This window comes from Melanotaenia boesemani, chromosome 19 (genome assembly GCF_017639745.1).
Source record: "Melanotaenia boesemani isolate fMelBoe1 chromosome 19, fMelBoe1.pri, whole genome shotgun sequence".
NCBI lineage: Eukaryota > Metazoa > Chordata > Actinopteri > Atheriniformes > Melanotaeniidae > Melanotaenia > Melanotaenia boesemani.
The window spans coordinates 15,839,768-15,858,691 of NC_055700.1; the positions used below are offsets into that span (position 1 = coordinate 15,839,768).

Here is an 18,924-nt window from a genome sequence, read left to right on the forward strand (position 1 = left end):
AAACACCATTTCCACTTGAAGAAAGGGGAAAAAAATGATAAGTAACTTTACAAATCAACACTGATTAATTATGAATTTTATTTAATTAACTAGCAGCCAACAATTATTTTTTAATGTGCGAGACTCAGTTTGTTTTTAAGCTAACCACACACATCAAAACCAAAGCTTGTGTATTCGGGGACGAAGTCGTCCTTAAAGTGCAAATGAGCAGACATTTTATTCCTGTGATCAAAGGTACTAATTTTCTCTGCATGTCTACAACATACACATACACTCTCTAATTATCTTCTCATGGACATGTGCACAGACACACAAATCAAGTGTCTCACTGAATCTGCTCACTGAAAACAAATAAACATGAAAACAGAATAAGACAATAACAACTGTGGGCAGGACAAAGTGTGGGCTGTTGCAGGGTTGCATCTGAGGGGAACTTTGTCTCAAATTTCCACTGAAACAAATCTTAGATTAATTAGAAAATAAATCCACATGTAAACATGCTTTCTTTCTGTGGGCTCTGGATGCTGCAATACGATAAACTATCATGTCCATTTGTTAAAACCAATGCAAAACAATAGTATGTATTTAAAATGCATGTTCTAGTTTATTCACGCCAAAATAACAAGACAAAAAGAAAAAGAACACCACAGCAAAAACAACAACAAACAAAACCAAAAACAAAAAAAACATCACTTCAAATTCTTTAAATACTGAAAATGAGTTGCTTTTGGTTTGATTCAGGAATAGAATCATTAATGAAACATGACTGGACAAAATTATCTGGGGCTAGTCCTATTTGCTGAGAAAAAATAGATTCTCTTCACACCATCTGTGACTGAAAGGGCATGAGAGGCCTGATAGAAGGAGTAATCAGTTTCATAAGTAGTTCGTGCCCAAACACTGTGTGTGTGTGGTCTGCAGGCGCGCATCGTGACAAGGCTTTTCTCTGCAGAGAAAATTATCTGCTGTGGGATCCAAGTATAGAAACACTCACTAAAGCATCTTTACTAACAATTTAAATCTATACACATTTCATGTGTTTTATTAGTTTATATCTGAGCACTGAATTTGTAATAATTTCTGTATAAATGATGTGCTGAAAAACTGGAAGGACATTTGTTTCTGGCTAATAAAACTGGTGCAACCATATCCGTTGAAATTAAACTGACCAGTTTTCACTGCTGGAATTATTACTTCATATTTTTCTATAGAAATGTGCCAGCAAAACCCAGAGGAAAAGATGGAAAGTTTTCATTAGTTTTGTTTAAAGATTTTCCTCATTTTCTCCCATTAGTCCAACAAGCTTAAAAGAAACATGGTTTGTTGGAGTGTTTTGTGACTTTATTAATGGTAAAAGACAAAAATAACAAATTTGTGTAAGTATTCAGACCCTTCATTACGGTCATGAATGATGCACCTTTTGTGAGCCTATCCTGACCAGGTTATCAGCTTCTTTCTCTTTGCCCACAGAATGATGCTCCCATCACCATGCATGACTAAACTGTATTCATAACTCTATTTTTTCTATTTTTGTGTCCAGAAATTATATATATATTAAGTAAATTCCCAGCAGTTTATAATGTAATAAAGAATGAGCATTCAACCATGACATTGGCTGAAATTAGACAAAATCTGGGAAACCCGAAAGCATCTGTAAACTTTCTGTCATTATTCTAACACTGCTCAATTCCTTAGCAGCCAATGTGCCCTGGAGCAAGGCACCAACTCTCCAGCTGCTCCAATGAACAGTAACAGATAATGAGAAGCTTCTATGTAGGAGAGCACAGGTACAGAAATATGTTGCTCTGGAAAACAAGAAGCCTGTCCAGCTAAAATTCCCTGGATAAATAAATGTGAAATCCGTCCATAAATGAATTCTTGCTGGTTGTTCAACTACAGAGCTGCCTGCAGTCGTCAGAGCATCCATAGGGGCACACAACACAGTTGCTCAAGTTATTTTCAGGAATGTGTGGGTCAACGTCAGCATCTCCTGCCACACTGACACCAGCTTACAGAGCAGGCTAGACTTAGGGATATAAGAGGCTGCCAGTCTAAAAGTAGGAATTCCTGGGCAATCACCTCGCACAGAAGTGGAGTGCCACATTTTTTGACATGTTTCTTTCTTCAAATCCCCAGGCTTGAAGCTCTAGTCTGTCCTCCTCCTCCTCTCGATCGTCTTCCTCTACATCTCCCTCTTCATACAAACTGGGCTCCTCCACCGAGGTTTCCATGTTTGGGTTGTAGGTACTGAATGCCTGCGCCTCACTGTACTCATAAATAGTTGGGAGGCTGCTGCGTAAACCAAAGCGGCGGCGCAGGGCCACAAGTAGTGGCTGTGGGATGGTGAAGATGTCGAGATTGTTGCCCAGGTCAATCCAGGCCAAGCAGGGAAATGTTTTGGGATCCTTCACTGCCTCTGTAACGTCCTTCAGGATAGCGACTGTCAGGCGGTTGCCATTGACAGCTAGCGTGGTCAGTTTTGGCAGGCTGCTCAGGTAGGGCAGCAGCAGCCGTAAGCTCTCATCCTGCAGCTCGGTAAAGCTCAGGTCCACGGCCGACACCACATCACTGCTGTTCTGAAGGTAGAAAGCCACACGGTGGACGTCGCGTCCAGATAGTGGGATTCCTGACAGATTTACAACATCCCCTGATAGTTTCTTCTTCAAGGTGGTCTTCAGACTGTTTGAAAGACAAGAAAAACAAAGTTAATCATCTTGTTTACAAGTTGGATCTCTGACACACAAGGACAGTTTTTTATTAACTGTATCAATGGTACAGTAACTCTTTTGCTTTGGCAGATGTTCAATAGCAAGTTATTGTTACTTAATGATACTGAGGTTAATGATTTCACAGTGTCACACTTTCCACAAGCCCAGGGAAACTGCAAGTTTGCAAAAAAAGTAACAGCGTGCACTGTGTGTAGAGTGAAGTAATCAATAACAGAGAAAATAAGTTGCACTTAAATGTCTCTCAGTCTAAGCAGCTCAAGTAACAAATTCTGTCTCTGGTGCTGGAAATCATCTGTGGAAAAGCAGCAGGTGTTTCAGGTGTTATTCCAAAACCAGTGCTAAGGCTCAAAGTAAATAAAAATTTCTTATCACAGAAAAAAAACAAAACATAAATAAACAAGAATTTGACTTAAAAAGCAGAGTAAACAAAACTAAAGTAAACATGCTGGTCACAAATTGCTGCCAGAAGTGTCTTTGGGGTTGCAGTTTCACCTTAAATGGTCTTTTTGGCTTTTAAGTGTGTGTGTGTTTTCTTTCCTCCCAAAACAGGGATTCCAGTTGGATTTTAAAAATCAGGTCACTTGTGAAGTGCAGTGACTGACAGTTTAATAGGCCACTTAGGTTGAGTTGAGAACATTTTCACACAGAGCCACAGCTGGGATATGTTATCCTAATGCTGCAACATGTCAGAATCTTGTAAAAAATGTGAGGCATTGTGAGGAACAGTTCTCTTGCAGGTTTCATAAGAATATAAAAAGTAAGAAGTTGTAGTAATTCCTTTAGGCCCTGGGGGTGCTAGTAGGCAGATTTTATCCCTTTGGACAGAAGCATGATAAGTGTTTTTCAGGATTCTTGCTAGAAGCGAACTGCTGGCAGCAGCTTTAACACATATCAGTCCTTTCATTTTTTAACAGGTAAGAGAACTCCCTCAAACATTTTCTTTGACTTTAGTCAGGGGTTGATGTATGTCTTTTGAGATGTTATGCAAAGACATACAGGGGGATGAGGGATGGACATGCTCTGTGGAGCAAGAGACAAAATGATAAAAGCATTCTGCCATCAGTCCTTGAAACAAGTGTGAGGTGAATTAATCTTAAAGAAAAAAAAACCCATGTCAGGTTGGATCAGGGTATCCCTCACTGCCTCTTCCTGCACTGAATAATCTTCAACAAAATGCTCTCTATATTAGTAAGTGGCTGAATATGCATGAGAGGTTACAACAGGCATGTCAGTGATTCACCTCATTAGACTTCTTTGTTAGGACTTTGGAAAAGTCAAGAGGGAGGACATCACTCAAACAAATGACAATAAGGCAGAAGTGTGGAAGTTATTTTTAAAAAGCAGACAAACAGAAGAAAAATGTTCTGTTTAAGCCTGAGGCCTGAGTTGTATCCTTTTTTCTTTTTAGGTCTGTTTACGTTTCTTCATCCCGCTGCCTCCTTAGGCACAGCGAGGATGCTCCCTGCATCTCTCGCTGCTCCCTTCTGCATCTGGGAGCCTCATAAATTGACAGGTTGTGTTTTTTGCATCTGTCACCCTCTCTGCTTGGTTAAGGGTAGGAAAAAGATCTGTAGCGTACCGGGGCTGTGATTCGCAGGATTATTGATTCCAGGAGTAGGCTATAATTCATCTCTCCCTCCCTCACATCTTTACTCCTGCTCACTGCCTCTCACTTTCCTGCTCTTTTATTTGGTCTCTTTTCTTTTTTCTCATTGACGCTCCTCTTTTGAATTTCATCTACTAAAGCAAATGCATAGTTTTCTTCTCTCATCTGTCCACCAAAACACTAAATACTTGCTAACAGATTAGTACCTAATTGCACCTTTAGGGGTACAAAGGATTGTAAGTGGGGTGGTAACCTTAAAGGTATTGCTGTTGTACAATCAATTAAGCAGTTGTTACCCTATAAAGGCCAGTATTGTACCTCTGGAGGCTGTCTGGCTTTTACAAGGTAAGAACTGCACAGCTGAGGGTACAACCATGCTGACATTCCTTTGTAAACCTATAGATAAAATTTTTACAATTTCTTTATTTTTTGAGAGTGTAACATCACTTTTCAGTGTAATTCTTTAACCATCTGATAAGTTTAATAAATGAGGTAATGTTGCTTTAAATAGAAACCACCTATTTTCCACAAGTAAAGATTTAAAGCCATGTTGTTTTCTTAGGTCATATTTTCAAATGTTCCCCATGCCATACATTTTTTTCATTGACTAAAATTGGCAGAGAAGGGCTTCAAATGAATGTAAAATAACAAGCACACTGCTCGTTTCAGGTCTTTTTTTTTAAGGCACTATCTTTTTTATAATTTGTGAAAGGTTTTTATGAACAGCACATTGACCTTTTCATTGAATAAATAAGTGCAACAGTGAAGGAATTATTTATTTTTATTCGAATGGACAGATTATTTTCAGCCAAAGTTATCAAATACTATCACATGGATTTCTAATTTTCAAACTGGTATTTTATGGCAAATTTGAGCCAAATATTTGGTGAAGCTGCCAAACATGAAGGTCATATATCAGCAATCTTAGCCAAATGTGATCCCAGTTTCAAAGAAGCAACCAAGTATTAGTTGCTTTGATCCAATAGTGAGTGCCATGAAAAGCCCAAACCCATTTTGTTTAACTTCTGATGCATATGATTAAACAAGTTACTCTTTTTTTAAAGCCCCAAGGCTCTGATATGCTTGGCCAACTTGATGGTCACTGCAAAAATATTTAGAAAAGATACAAGCAACAAAGCTTCATACTGTAAATTCTGTATGCTGTAAGCTATAAAAATTATATTTAGTATTTTATTCTTAAGAGAGCTTCAGTCAGATCCTACCAACATCCTGTTAAAAATTTGGAGAAGTTGATTGCATCTTCTTGTTAAAAGCTACCACTCCTGTGACTCCAGAGGATTCATTTTACCACAGAGCCGTTTCTGCATTTTCCTGTAAAGAAAAATGACAATTGTTCCCTCTGAATTATTTATAGGAGGGTTTTCCTGCTGCAGCCTTTTCCTTTCACCTCCATGTTTATGCAGGGAGATGCACTCCAAGAGACAGGCAGGATTGGTAATGTAGCTGAGTGGGTGGTACAGGGGGAGTTTGAGCTATAATGTGTTTTTAATGAGAGAGCATAGACAACATCAGACTTCCTTACAAATCTACTGCTTCTGTACTTCGTGGACACAGTTCCACCCACAGTCGGCTTAGCCGGCTGCACACCTGCGGGCACAGCTAGGATTTCTAAAGCCACAGTATAAACTATTCCATCAGAATAAAACAACAATAATATAAACAAAACAATGTCTTGCTCTGTCAGATGAGGTTATACTCGTAGGCAGTGGTTAGTTCCTCTTGGACTAACTCAGACACAAACAGCTTCAAAGGAAAATGCATCCACATAAACATGATCCAAACAAAATGTTCCTCGCTTGGAGACTCATTTAAAAGCAAAAATCTGGGGGAAATCTATCTATTGACATCCGCAGGAGCAACTGATATAACCGTACAGGAATCTAATAAGAGCAGAGTCTCATGTGTCAAACTATTGGCTGTTGAAATGTGGATTCAGGCTAACTGTCTAATTGCTTTTTGTAGCTTTTCTTTCCTCTGGGATGTTGTTAACTTCTACGTACTGAACAAGGGGTCCTTCAGGCTCTACCGTTATGTAAACCCCAGAGGTAAGACATGGAAAATCTGGGATTCGTGATGTTAAAATTGAGTTCAGGCAAAGAGATCAAAAAGGTCACAAGAAAAACAGTGAATGTGTTTTTTTAATGAAATATTTCAGAGACTAGTTTCAGAGTGTTCTGCTAAAGACTGGTTCATTCTGCTACGCCACACAAGATAGCATAATCATAATGGATAATGAATCTGCAGTAGCTTGATCTATTGCAGTCTGCCAGCGTTGATAGAGATTTATTCAGACAGACACAGTTGTCAGTGACTAGTTTAGCTGCTGCATACACAGCAAATTAATCAGCATCAACATGTATGATTTGCAGCTTTAATTTCTGTAACTGTGACTTTTGTAGTAATGTAACCATTACTTTTTCCACTACTTAACACAAATATGGAGGTCTATGTGCTTTTGTGCTATGCCTGTACATCCCCAGACAACATTACCGCTTCTCCATTAAAGGGCACATTCATTGATTTCTGCAATCACCCTCATTTTCTGGTCCATGTTTGATGCCATTTAGTATCAGGTTAGTCTCCACACTGTCTAGCTGTCTCTCCTGATGTTAAAAAAGTTAAGTGCTCATTATTAGTCCACAGTCTCCGTGCTTCACCATTCTGCTAATCAATTTCTGCTAGAAAGCAATCTTTCCCTACACAGAGACGTTGAGGTGGAGGGATGAGAGTTTTAAAATAAAGGGCGAACAGGGCTGAAGAATACATTGTCTTAAAATTAAAATACAGTGATATTTTCATAAGAAAATTTTCACAACCCCTCAACATTCTGTCACCAGGGTGAGAGTTAAAAGCAGCAGCAGAGGCTTGTAACCTGTCTTATTCACCGAGAACATGTTCCCCTTCATTTACTCTCATGAATGAGTAATACATCAGGAGACAGGAGGATGCAGTAGAGGTAATATTTTGTTCATTTGCTGTGGAACTTAATAAAACAGGGTGGTGAGTGTTATGAGCCTGTCTTGGTAATATAGTTAACTGTTTACTATGGACTGTATGTTCTTTCATACCTTTTTTATTAACGCTGTTCGTGGATATCATACTGGGATTGTACACCGGGGACTTATTTCTAACAAAGACTTTACAGTTGTAGCTACCATCATTGATATATATATATATGTCAAAGTTATCTAAGGCAAGGCAAGTGCTTCACAAGGTGCAAATGAAACATTAAAATAGGAGAACTAAAGCAAACTCCCCAAATAAGAAAATTAACCTGGTTACTTCCTGGTTAGATTTAGTTTTATTTGGCTAACAAACAGTAAAATTCTGTGGAGAAAGAAAAGGTGAATGAAAAGGCAGATTATTGGGAGTAACTAAACTGAACCATAACAATTGACTGATGGTATTGTGCTGAAATCTGGTCTCTCACTAAATCTAACCTATTTTTTTAAGGAGATTTTTAAAGCAAATTAATTATGTCTTTATTTTATGGACCAATACGTAGTCATCATATTGATTATAAAAATATGTTTTACCGTAGATACTGTAACAAATTCCTTTAAAAAATGCAATAAACAGGAAAGCTGATTATTTGATTAGAAGGATGAAAAATGGACTGAGATGTTTTAGAAGCTGATCCTATACATAGTACATACATGCAGTACATACATATAGTGAATACAGGAACACCATTTTAAACTTAAACAAGAATACAAAGCATCAATGCAGGACATCCACTTTATATTCTCTGTAGATATTTCAACAAAATGCAGCTGTTCTCTTTCATATTAATACTGACAGAGTAGCAAAATGTGTTGAATTTTAATAAGTAAGAGATGTATAAACTGACAGAGAAACACGTGTGTTAATGGAATAGTTTACTTGCTTCCAGCCTGTTTTGAATAAATCAACTGAACTCCAGTGTTTCTTCAACGGCACCAGAAAATGCTCTAAAACGTCCACTGAACAGTCACACAACACTTTTTACACTTTTGATGGTACAGTAGTATAATTGGTTAGATTGCTCCTTGAGGTTTACATATGTACTGTGACCATTTGAAACCATTAAGCTGAAGAACTGCTTCACCTCTGCACTTTAATTCAGATTATCTGTTTAACTTTTTTTCAATTTATTTGTTGCTTTTAACTAAATGCTTTGAGTTAATGTCTTTAGTATAATACAGTCATCTAATTCTGGGAAAAGGAAATGACAAACATTGTTAAATTATCTATGAACAACTCAACCACTAGACAGAATCTGTTAAACATTTTCCTGCAGAGAAAGACTTGACCTATGCCAAGAAAAATGAAATAAAAGCACTTAAGAAACACTGGATGTGGATGCCATATTCCACAGACCTGTGGGATGGCCAGATCAATGTCTGCTTCATCAACACTTTGGTCTTGACTTGTTTATTCCTCAGATCGATCTGTGCTGTTTTGCCTCCAGGCATTTGTATAATACATGGGTGGCAGGCTGGCTCAGGCGTGGGAGAGCCTATGAGGGTTTTCTGTACAAACTCAACTTTGAGAAGTGAGGTGGTAGAAGGCTGCTCCTTTTTTCCTGTGCTTCTGTTTCATCTAGATGTGCCTCCAAGCCTGTGAGTTGAATCTACACTGCTGAACATCACCACCACAGATTTGTTTCACTCATTGTGAGCATCAAATATGTCATTCCTGTGTCTTGGGGCAGTTTTCTTAATGAAAATCCTTTATCGCTGCTCTCAACGTAGGGTTAAAGATGCCATTTCCTCAACTGTGTAACTGTCACACCAATACTGCGCTTGAGCTGAAAATGTACTGGGAAACATGAAAGTAGTGACTGCATGCCATCCAGTATCCTACAGTTTCATGGGGATAATGTCACATTTTCTGGGAAGCAAAAAATAGCCTCAAAGCTCATTTGGATTTGGATTAAATTTGAGTGAAACATTTAGTGGATGGGCTGATTAAAGCTGCCTCTATTGTGCCTCGCCAATGAAGCAGCTTCGGGCTGTGCAGTGTTTTGACATCTCAGAAACGCACTTAGTTCTTTGAATTCAAAGTTTGGGCAAATGTTGATGTTAAAAAGAAATAACTGACAACACAAGTGCTCCTAAATGGTGAGAAGGCAAAAAAAAAAAAAAAAAGAGACAAAGAAACATCATTAAAAACCTGGGTGCAATTCCCAAATTGCTCATTTAATCCTTGAAGATTAGTCCACATCAGCACATCAATCTTTTGTGCACGTCTAAAGGTGGAGTTTTAATTGGACAAAGAAGAACAGAACGAGACTCAAGGGTCTGTCAAGTGCAATAAACCTTCCACAGCTTTAAGCTACTCCGTCATACAACTCTCATGAGCTCCTTGCAAATGAATGCAAGACAGCAGAAGTGTCAGTGAAGAACAATGTATGAAAGCGTAAAAGAAGACGCACATGATCGTTAGACAAGCGCAACACTGATGTGAAAATTACCTAAGATAACAGCATATTTTTGACTTTGTACCAATTATGATCCAACCTCCTGCTACAGAATTATAATGCTACTGTGCAGTCATATGCACTCCCTGAGCGAGGTATAAATTCAGCCAGGATTGGATTTGATGTGACGAACTAGATGATTTGGTGGGAATAATTGTGACAGAACACATTGGAAGCAGTTTGGATTATATAACTGTGTATGATGAAGCTGCATGCCTGTGTCTGCTATGGTATGTCAAGGCACAGTTATGAAACCAGCATTAAAATGTGCAGGTCTCCAAACTCCAACACAGGGATTTGATCATTGAAAGCAATCTGGATCAGCCCTAAAGCACAAAAGCCACATATCAGAAACACAACAATTATCATTTTTCTCTTGCAGCAGATTAATCACAGATTTACATTAAGAACTGAATCTACGAGAGGTTACCTAAAGTTAAATTCCTCAATAAAACAAAGAAAACCTTGAAAAACCACAAGATTTTCAATTCAACTGAAGACTCCTCTAATTTTGTGTTTACCGGTAAACACATTTAATCACTCTAATTATTTCATTAGGGCCATGTGCCCTGAAGATTGGAGCGACAGATACCGAGCGTCTCCTCCTTCCTCCCACTCATCCTGCAGGATCTCAGTTTGTACTGCAGGAAGCCCTCAATTATTCATGGATAAGGATGGTGGCTGGATCTTTAAGTCTATTAAAAGTGGAGGTCAAACAGAAAACAGGTTGAACACACTGTATTGCACGCAGTCAAGCAGATTTCTTCTTCTCTGAACAGTAACATGAGACAATGTTAAAAACCACGTATCTGTAAACTGGACATCTTGAAAACCCAAATTCAGATTTTTAACTTGTTCCTCTCCTTTGCAAAAGTTTAAATCACAACTAAAAAGTCAAACTCAGATGTGAGTCAGGGGTCAGGCTTGCTGTGTCACATTTGGTTTAATCTGCTAACACACAGTTCAAGGGACGCAACATGTCTTCATAAAAATGAGTCGTACATGTACTAAAGGCAAATGAAACATGAATCAGAGTGGCACATGTAGAGTACATGAAAGAATTTGCTTATGTCATTTTACTTGGCATGGAAGGTCAACTGAGTGGCACAAAGCATCAGAATCAGATAAGTGAAAATGCACAACAGAAGAAGCATTTACATTCTGGTAAAAAAAAAAAGAAAAAAAAAGGCTCCATCTTTTTTATATAATTTGGCCTTTCATAACTGTAGAGGCTTCAGTTTGAAGTTATGCATTATTAGGTGAGCTCACTTAAATTGAGAGATGAACTGATTAGTGGAAAGTGAAAAAATTCTTGCTCAGATTCAAATCTTGCAGATAAGATAAGATAGAATAGAAATACTTTATTTATCCCTTCGGAGAGCCCTCAGGGAAATTTGGGGATGGCAAGATGATAACAAATAAATATCACACTTAAAGATTGGAAAAAAATCTACAAACCAATAGGAAGCATCACAGTGGCTACATCAGTGTTGTTTTTGGCAGCATCTCAGTTTTAGTCGTCATGACGAAAATGCTTATTAGTTTTAGTCATGTCTATCAGTCATTTTCGTCTCGTCAACGAAATCTCACAAACGTCTCGTCATGATTTTGTCATCAGAGAGCCATTTTTAGCTCGTTACCGACTCGTTATCGTCATGAAAAAAGGTTCGTCGACGAAATAAATTCATCATCGTTGACGAAAACAACACTGGGCTACATCCAGTTTTATATACAGTCTGTGGTGTAGACCAGCAGGTATGACCCTGCTGCCCATAATGCAACATGTTCTCATTTTTGTCTCATCTCCAAGAAGGTAAATTCAAGTAAATTTTGAAAGATTTTAAATTTATATGATTTACACGACATACAGTGTAACAGTGAGGGCTGCAAATGTATGATGTATAGTGTCTTAAGTATATAGGAAGAGCCTAGTAAGACTCACAAAAAAGGTCTGAAAATAGCAGCAAGGAGAGGAGGAGGAGGAAGTCTTAAAGAGCAAATTAATTTGAGCCGAGCAGGAGCAGGCTGGCTGGAGAATCTCAACAACCACTTCGCTCATGATTACTGAATAGCTGCCAAGGAATATGGGACAGAAATACAGTTGTTTAGAGAAACCGTAAGAGTGGCTGTGAGAATCATGGCCATTAGGAAGATGTCTAAAACATTTTCACTTCTTAACCAAATATAAAAATAGTGGAGATACCTTGAAGGAATTTTACTGGCTAATACTTGCTTGAGTATGATTCAGAAATGACAGGATGGAGTAAAGTGCCACTTGAGAAAATGAGTTTTCAGCCTTTGAGCAAAGTCAAGGAAAGAGGAGGGGCTTTCCACATTAGTGTAAATCAGAATGACACATTTGTTTTGGGGTCATTAGACCAACTTTTGACTTTGACTTTAATCTTGGAGAATTTTATTAGAATTTTTTTTTCCTTTCTCTTCTCCCTGGCTATGTAATTATTATGTTTCAATTACAGCAACCATAATATTCCACAGACATGAAAACACAGCAACAACCTTCTTCAGTGTTGAGATGTCAGAGACATAAAGGCTGCCATTGTGTAGAAAATATATCGGCCAGGGTTGTTTATGGGGAAGGTTGTTAAAATATTTAAATATTTACGATACTTTGTGTAATTGTCAAACTTCAGTTTTTGAGCCACTGTCCTGCAAATTTGAGATTTCTCTTCTTCAACACACCTGACTCAAATTAATGGTTCAATGTGGAGAACTTGACAATATGCTGTTGGATCTATTTAATTTGAATAAGGTGTGTTTGAGCAGGGAAACATAAGACCTACAGGTCTGTGGCCCTCAAGGACCAGAGTTTGACATCTCATGTTTAGTTCCTGGACATACAACAGTTTGGAGACTAAGATCCTCTAAATGACCAAATGACCCTGGTAAACAAAAAACAAACAAACAAAACAATAAAACAATAAAAACCACCACCAACAAAAAAACAAAACAAAACAGGTCTAAGTCTGACTTGTGGATAATTCAGCTTCAACTAGCATCAACATTATCCATCCATTAATTGTTCCAGGTTTTTCCAGTGCAGGGTTGCAGGAGGATCACTATTATGGAATTAGAAATCTGAGCATCTGCAATTATGTTTTTTCCCCCAAACCTTTTAGTTGAAAGTTTTTTCAGCCAACTTTTTTAACATTTATAGTTCATCCCTACGATTCTAGGCATTGATGACATATTTATATCCAGTGGTCTTATTTAATTGAGTTTTGGCATTTATTCTATTCTATTCTATTCTATTCTATTCTATTCTATTCTATTCTATTCTATTCTATTCTATTCTACATTTGAGAGTAAGAACAACACAAGCATGAATTCAAACAAGATGGGACATCATAATTAGGTGATAATCAGACATTTAAAACCCAAATAATTTAACTGTAAACTTTATCTTCACCACCACAAATTTACCATCATTTCACAATGATAGATGCTGTTCATCTTCCAGTAAAACTGTTTAGAGCCTGCTGGTGCCTAAAAGACTAAAGACAGTCATTGTGCAAAAAAATTCAGTATGCTTTGGTGCAAATATGAGGTAGTTGTCTGCTTTTGATGTTAGTAGACATGATGGAGGAATTATTGTAACATAACGGTTTAACAGAGAACACCACAACAAATTGAACTGAAGAAAATATAACAATATGACCCAAATGTCTGAAGAGAAACTTAACAAGTCTCCATATTTGTTTAGGTTGCAAGACAAGTGAGTCTGAAATTACTAATGCTCTATCCTGTGTTTCTAGGTTTTTTTCTTTTTTTGGGGGGGTTGGGGGGGAGGGGGGGGGGGGGCACAGACAAAATTGGGTTATCTTATGTATAAATAAAAAATAAAAAATGTATAAATATAAATAAAGTTGCTTTGCCTTGAGGTGTTTGCTTAAATTTGTTTAATCATTTCACACCATTTTTAACACTTTATATTTGAAATGAGCAATATTAAATGTTTTAGATGTTACTGACAGTAGGAGCAACACAGCACTCACCTTCCCTTCTGGCTTGAAGTAAGGGATAATGCCCGACAAGGTGTCCATTATCATAAATTAATGGACGACGCGGAGGCGTGAACAGCCTCTGCATTTAAAATTAAATTCAACATTGCCGTTGATCGTAACATTTCATAAATATACTGACATGTCCATAGGGGCGTTTGAAGGATGGAGATTTAACATTTGTGGACCCTGACCTCCTGGACTGACAGAGCCTAATAAGCCTGCAAGCTGCTTTCATAACAATGTGCATCACAGACATGATCTGGCATGTCTGCAGCCCAGCGTCTGAGTTTCTGTTGCCACGGTTACCAACTACTGTTTAGTCAGCGCAATAATTTACAACAATAAATCTGTTTGACCAGAACTCCTTTATAGGTGTCCATTATCACTTTTTAATGGACACCCTCCAGCCAATCAGAATTGAGTATTCACCCAGACCATGGTATAACAAGGATTAAATGTTTATTATTTCGACACACCAAATGCTGACTAACTACTTCAATATATCTATGAAGTATGCGTCTTCAATTCTGTCACGATCAAGCTTCATGCAAACTTTGGCAACGTAAATAAATGACTTTTGGACAGTATTCACAGTGTAAGCTGTGGGAGGAAAGGCACTTTCTGAGGTCTGAGCAGGTCTGGGTCAATTATCAGGACTCAGACATTCACCCACATCTAATGACACCTCCTCAAAGCAGCTGTCACAGCCACGGTTTATTTTGCTTTCAAGATGATCATTAAACTAAACCTTAATGTACAATATATTCACTATATTAAAAGAATGTCAGATGCTGAGAGTCATAGGGGGCTTGATCTTTGCAAAGCTTTGCAAAGCTTCATACAGAACACAAGAAGAAATGCTGCACTGTAACTGGAGTGATTTCTTTGAAGATACCTGTGAAAGATATTGTAACATTGATTGCTGCATTGCAATATATAAATGTAACAGTAGAGCATCTACAATGGAGCCCAATCTCTTCAAAATGTGCTGTAAGGCAATTTTAGTCTAATAAAAGAAATGAGCTTCATTAATCTGAAATCCAATAGCAATCATAATACCACTAAAACCTCCTTTGGGGGGTGCTGTACTTCTCAGAAACCTTCCCCAAGACTGCTGCAGAGAAAAATGAAAGTGCCTTAGCATGACACAGTCCTGTTGCCCTTACAGTGTTAGAGAAGAAAACCAGGCCTCAGTAATAAAGCTTGAATTATGATTTATGTGTTATCTCTGGAGCATTTGTGACCACCTGCTTATAATTCATGAAAACAATCCAATTTGTGGCTTGGAACTGAGAGCAGACTCTACATTTATCAGATAAACTGCTCTTCTTTGCATCATGGAGAAAATAAAAACATAAGAATGAAATGTGCTGTAGGTTGTGGGATAATTTAAGCTTTTTCCCCTCCAAAATATGAAAAGATCAATCTCCAGATCGAGTCAAAGTCAAAGTGAGGCAGGAGGAAAGAAGAAAATACGTGACTTCTGTTCTGCAACCTTGCAGTGGTTCCGCCTCCCCTTTTTCTCTCTGTCTGACAGAGCCTTTCCCCAGAGTCTTAGCTCAAACTGCTATGTATGGCAACTGTTGAACAAAATGAGCTCTCACAAGAAGGAAAGGAAAGAAATCAATGCAAAGGGCAGATTTTAAAATCGGTGGATTTGTGGGGGCTGAGGGGGAGTAACGGTGAAAAGAAAATGAAAAGATGATGGAAGAGGAGAAAGAAGGGCGAAATTGAGAAAGAGGATTTAAGAGAAAGACGTTTGCAAACACTGTTCTGATGTTTGATTTAATCCAGTGACATGCATGCTTTCTTCAAGAGAGCGACACGTTTACAGAGAAAAGAAACTGTTAAGTCGTACAGTAAAGTACTGCTGCTGTGTGGATGTTTGCAGCAGAGGCTGTGAAAGACACAGCTTGCTAATGAGCACGCTGGGAGAGTCTGCCTTGTTGTTTAGTTGTGTGTTATTTTCAAACACTGCAAGCAGGAGACAGGGGTAGGAAGTTAATTCAAGTTGTCAAAAAAAAAAAAATCTTTCAATCTGGGTTAATTGCTCAGGGAGATCCTCATTATCATAAGATTTTTTTCCTGAATGTTCTTGTTATTTCATTTGAATTGGTGAGCTTTTTTAGTTTGTTTGCACAAAATATCTACGGTTGGTCAAGTCTGTCTTTTGGTTACCGGGTTAATTCATTTAAGCTTGAATAATAAGCGTGTTCCACCACCCAATGCACTCAGTCTCACTGGGATAAGCCTCATGATTGGATGCTCATTTGAAATGATGCTCTCCTCCCCTTCCACATCTTATGTCTACTCTTGGGGAAACAACAACCTAGTACATCTTACATGCTAAAAATAGTAACTTTCAACAAAGGTTTAGGTCATGGAATGAAAAAGATGTGTCTGGTTCTTTTAGTGAGGAGGTGTAAAAATCTACAAAGAATATTTTTACAACTTTGGTCCCGGACCCATAGCAGCCTTCTGTAAAGTAACACCCTTACAAATGGCAGGAGGGAAAAACGACTTATGTAAGTGTTTCCAGAGCTCAGTAAATATTCTCAAGACTTTTCTTTACAAAGCTGCAAGCTCATAAAGAGACAGGCGGGGTGATTGGTGACTCAGTGCCGCTCTTTCAATCATTCAGGTGGTTTCAGCCATGGATTGTCAGTTCAACAGCTTCATAATCTGCTTTTCACTTTTTAAAAAAAATTTCAGTACAGCACTTTGGTCAACATATGTTGTTTTAAAATGTTGACTTGATATATTGACAAGAATAAGTGGTCTACATTGTCATTTTATATGCACAATGAAATTGGCTGGCCTCCTTTCTAGTGCAACAAACAAAAAAAAAAGAAAGAAAGAAAGAAAGAAAGAAAAAAGAAAGAAAGAAAGAAAGAAAGAAAGAAAGAAAGAAAGAAAGAAAGAAAAAGAAAAATTCTGTTGGGGTTAATAATAAAAACCTTTTCTTTCATGCTGGAAAATGACCATCATGTGGGCTTAAATGCATTCTTTTTACAATATCACAACCATATTTATGGCTGTCATTGTTACAATTCACATTTAGTGGCTCTTATGACCACTAGAGGTTATCTTACGTGGAGACCTGCGTGAGTAAAAGGGACCAGGATAGTCTAATTTGTTATCAGCACAGATGTTTTTCCCAATTTTCCCACTTTGCATAGGTAAATTTCTGAAAGGGTTTATTATAGAACAAATTACAGCATGCGTATTTCCTAGAGTTTGCACATGATAGCAAAATCTCATATAAAAGTCCTCGTAGGCTAAAACTGCAGGTTACAACCTGAAAAGGAAGCTCCAGAACAAAATCCCTCCTGCCTCTTTGTTGCTTGTTGATGAGGCAGCATTTACTCCCAGTGCCAGACAGGTGGTGAATCACCACCTGTCTCAGAGATGCTAAAGGCTTTAAAAAACAGCAGTAACTGGAGCTACGGGAATAACAACAGTGTTTATGTCATTGGTTTCTGACCTTTGATAGTCTGCAATTTAACGGTAATTCATCTAACTTCGTTGAAAATACTCAGTCATGTCTGTAATCTTCAACTCTTATTAGTGCCTTAAAGCCAGAGCATCCAGATTATTCTTAGAGACAGCTCAACAGAAGAAACACTTGTCATGTTTAAGATGATGTGAGGCTGTTTTTGTCACTGTAGTATCAGGCTGGAAACTAACTTCCCCTAAAAGAGACAAAATAGACTCATTTCACATAAGCAGATTTATGCAAAAATAGCATTTTATGCAAAAATTTTAGCAAATATAATGAAAAAAATACTTAATTTTAAGAAGTCCACAGTTAGATGTTAGACATACAAAAAGGAAAACAGTTCAAAATGTCTATCAAAAGAAAGGAAATCAACAAACAAAGTGCTTTAATAGGTTCTATTAGTTTATTATCATTGATTTTCAAATGTCTGGCAAATATTTTTAATCTAGGTGGAGCGGATTTGAAATATTTTAATGTGTAGGCAACGGATTCATGTTGATTTTTTCTTTGACAGTATTCTAAACTGTGTTTGACAGCATGACTATTATTTGTTGTGACAAATGAACACTGAAAAAACGCATAGAAGACATTATACGTTAAATACCATAAAATTTATATGTATGAGCACATCTGTGTGCTTTGTAAAATTAATTTGGATAAGTGTTTTGAAAAAACAGCAACAACAATATGTGTTTTTGTGGAACCGGGATGATTAATAAAGACCTGTAAAAAGTTTATTTTAATTAAAAATGGCTCCTAGCTTTGAAAGAAGACTCAACTTTAGATAAAATGCTTTGACAAGGAAAAATTCTCCCTCTGTTTTCCTTCAGCAGTATGCACTGTACCTCAGAGGCAAGGCCTGATTTATTTCACTTTTAATCAACAAATGAAAGGCGTGGCTGAATTTGTCTCCTGCTGGCTTATAACTGTGAAGTGGATTGCTTGGTTATGTCAGCACAGTGTGATGCTGTCACAGAATTAAACATGCTCACGTAACCCTGACTGGCTGATGCAAGCTTGATAAAGTTATCATTTTATAGCCTCCCCCTTTGAGGATCAAGGTTTTAACCAAGTTTAATATCCCTTTTCAATATGGTGTTCTTTTATATGCTATGTTCCTATACATGATGAGCAAAATAAGTGGTCTGTTTCATGGCAGATTGTTTCTATATGGCAGCATACCAGTAATAGGCCGGAAAAAAACAGTGGTTAATGTAAAATAAGCTAAAGAACCAATTCTGGCAACATGGGACGTCTCAGAGCTAACAGTCATTTAAACATTATTTAACACCGATAATGAATTCTGACTCACTGCTAGGACAGATCTGCTAAATGACTTCTTCTGGTGTGGACTAAGATCAAGTGGGGGAACATTTTTCCAGAACACAAATTTCCTAAACGTCCTGCAATTCAGAAGGTTACAGTGTAAAAACTGAGTAGACATAGATATCGTTGCCTGAATATCCTCAGATATCTCTCATGCATGGTGGATACTCTCTGACTATGACAGTTTCTGATTTCATGTCCTGAGCATATCAGCTCCAGCTGTGGGACACTTTTGATAATGATAGAATCTGTAGTTCAAA

The 18,924-nt window shown here is 37.7% G+C and overlaps 1 protein-coding gene across 1 annotated transcript in view; it reads right to left on the reverse strand.

The window, feature by feature from the left end:
* Nucleotides 1-1,786: 1,786 nt before the first annotated feature.
* The window catches only part of lrrc75bb (leucine rich repeat containing 75Bb), a 33,123-nt gene continuing 15,985 nt past the window's right edge, over nucleotides 1,787-18,924 (reverse strand). Inside the window, exon 4 of the mRNA XM_041970947.1 lies at nucleotides 1,787-2,679. Within this exon, the coding sequence (XP_041826881.1) occupies nucleotides 2,076-2,679 (604 nt within the window). The 3' untranslated portion in view covers nucleotides 1,787-2,075. The remainder of the gene's footprint in view (nucleotides 2,680-18,924) is intronic.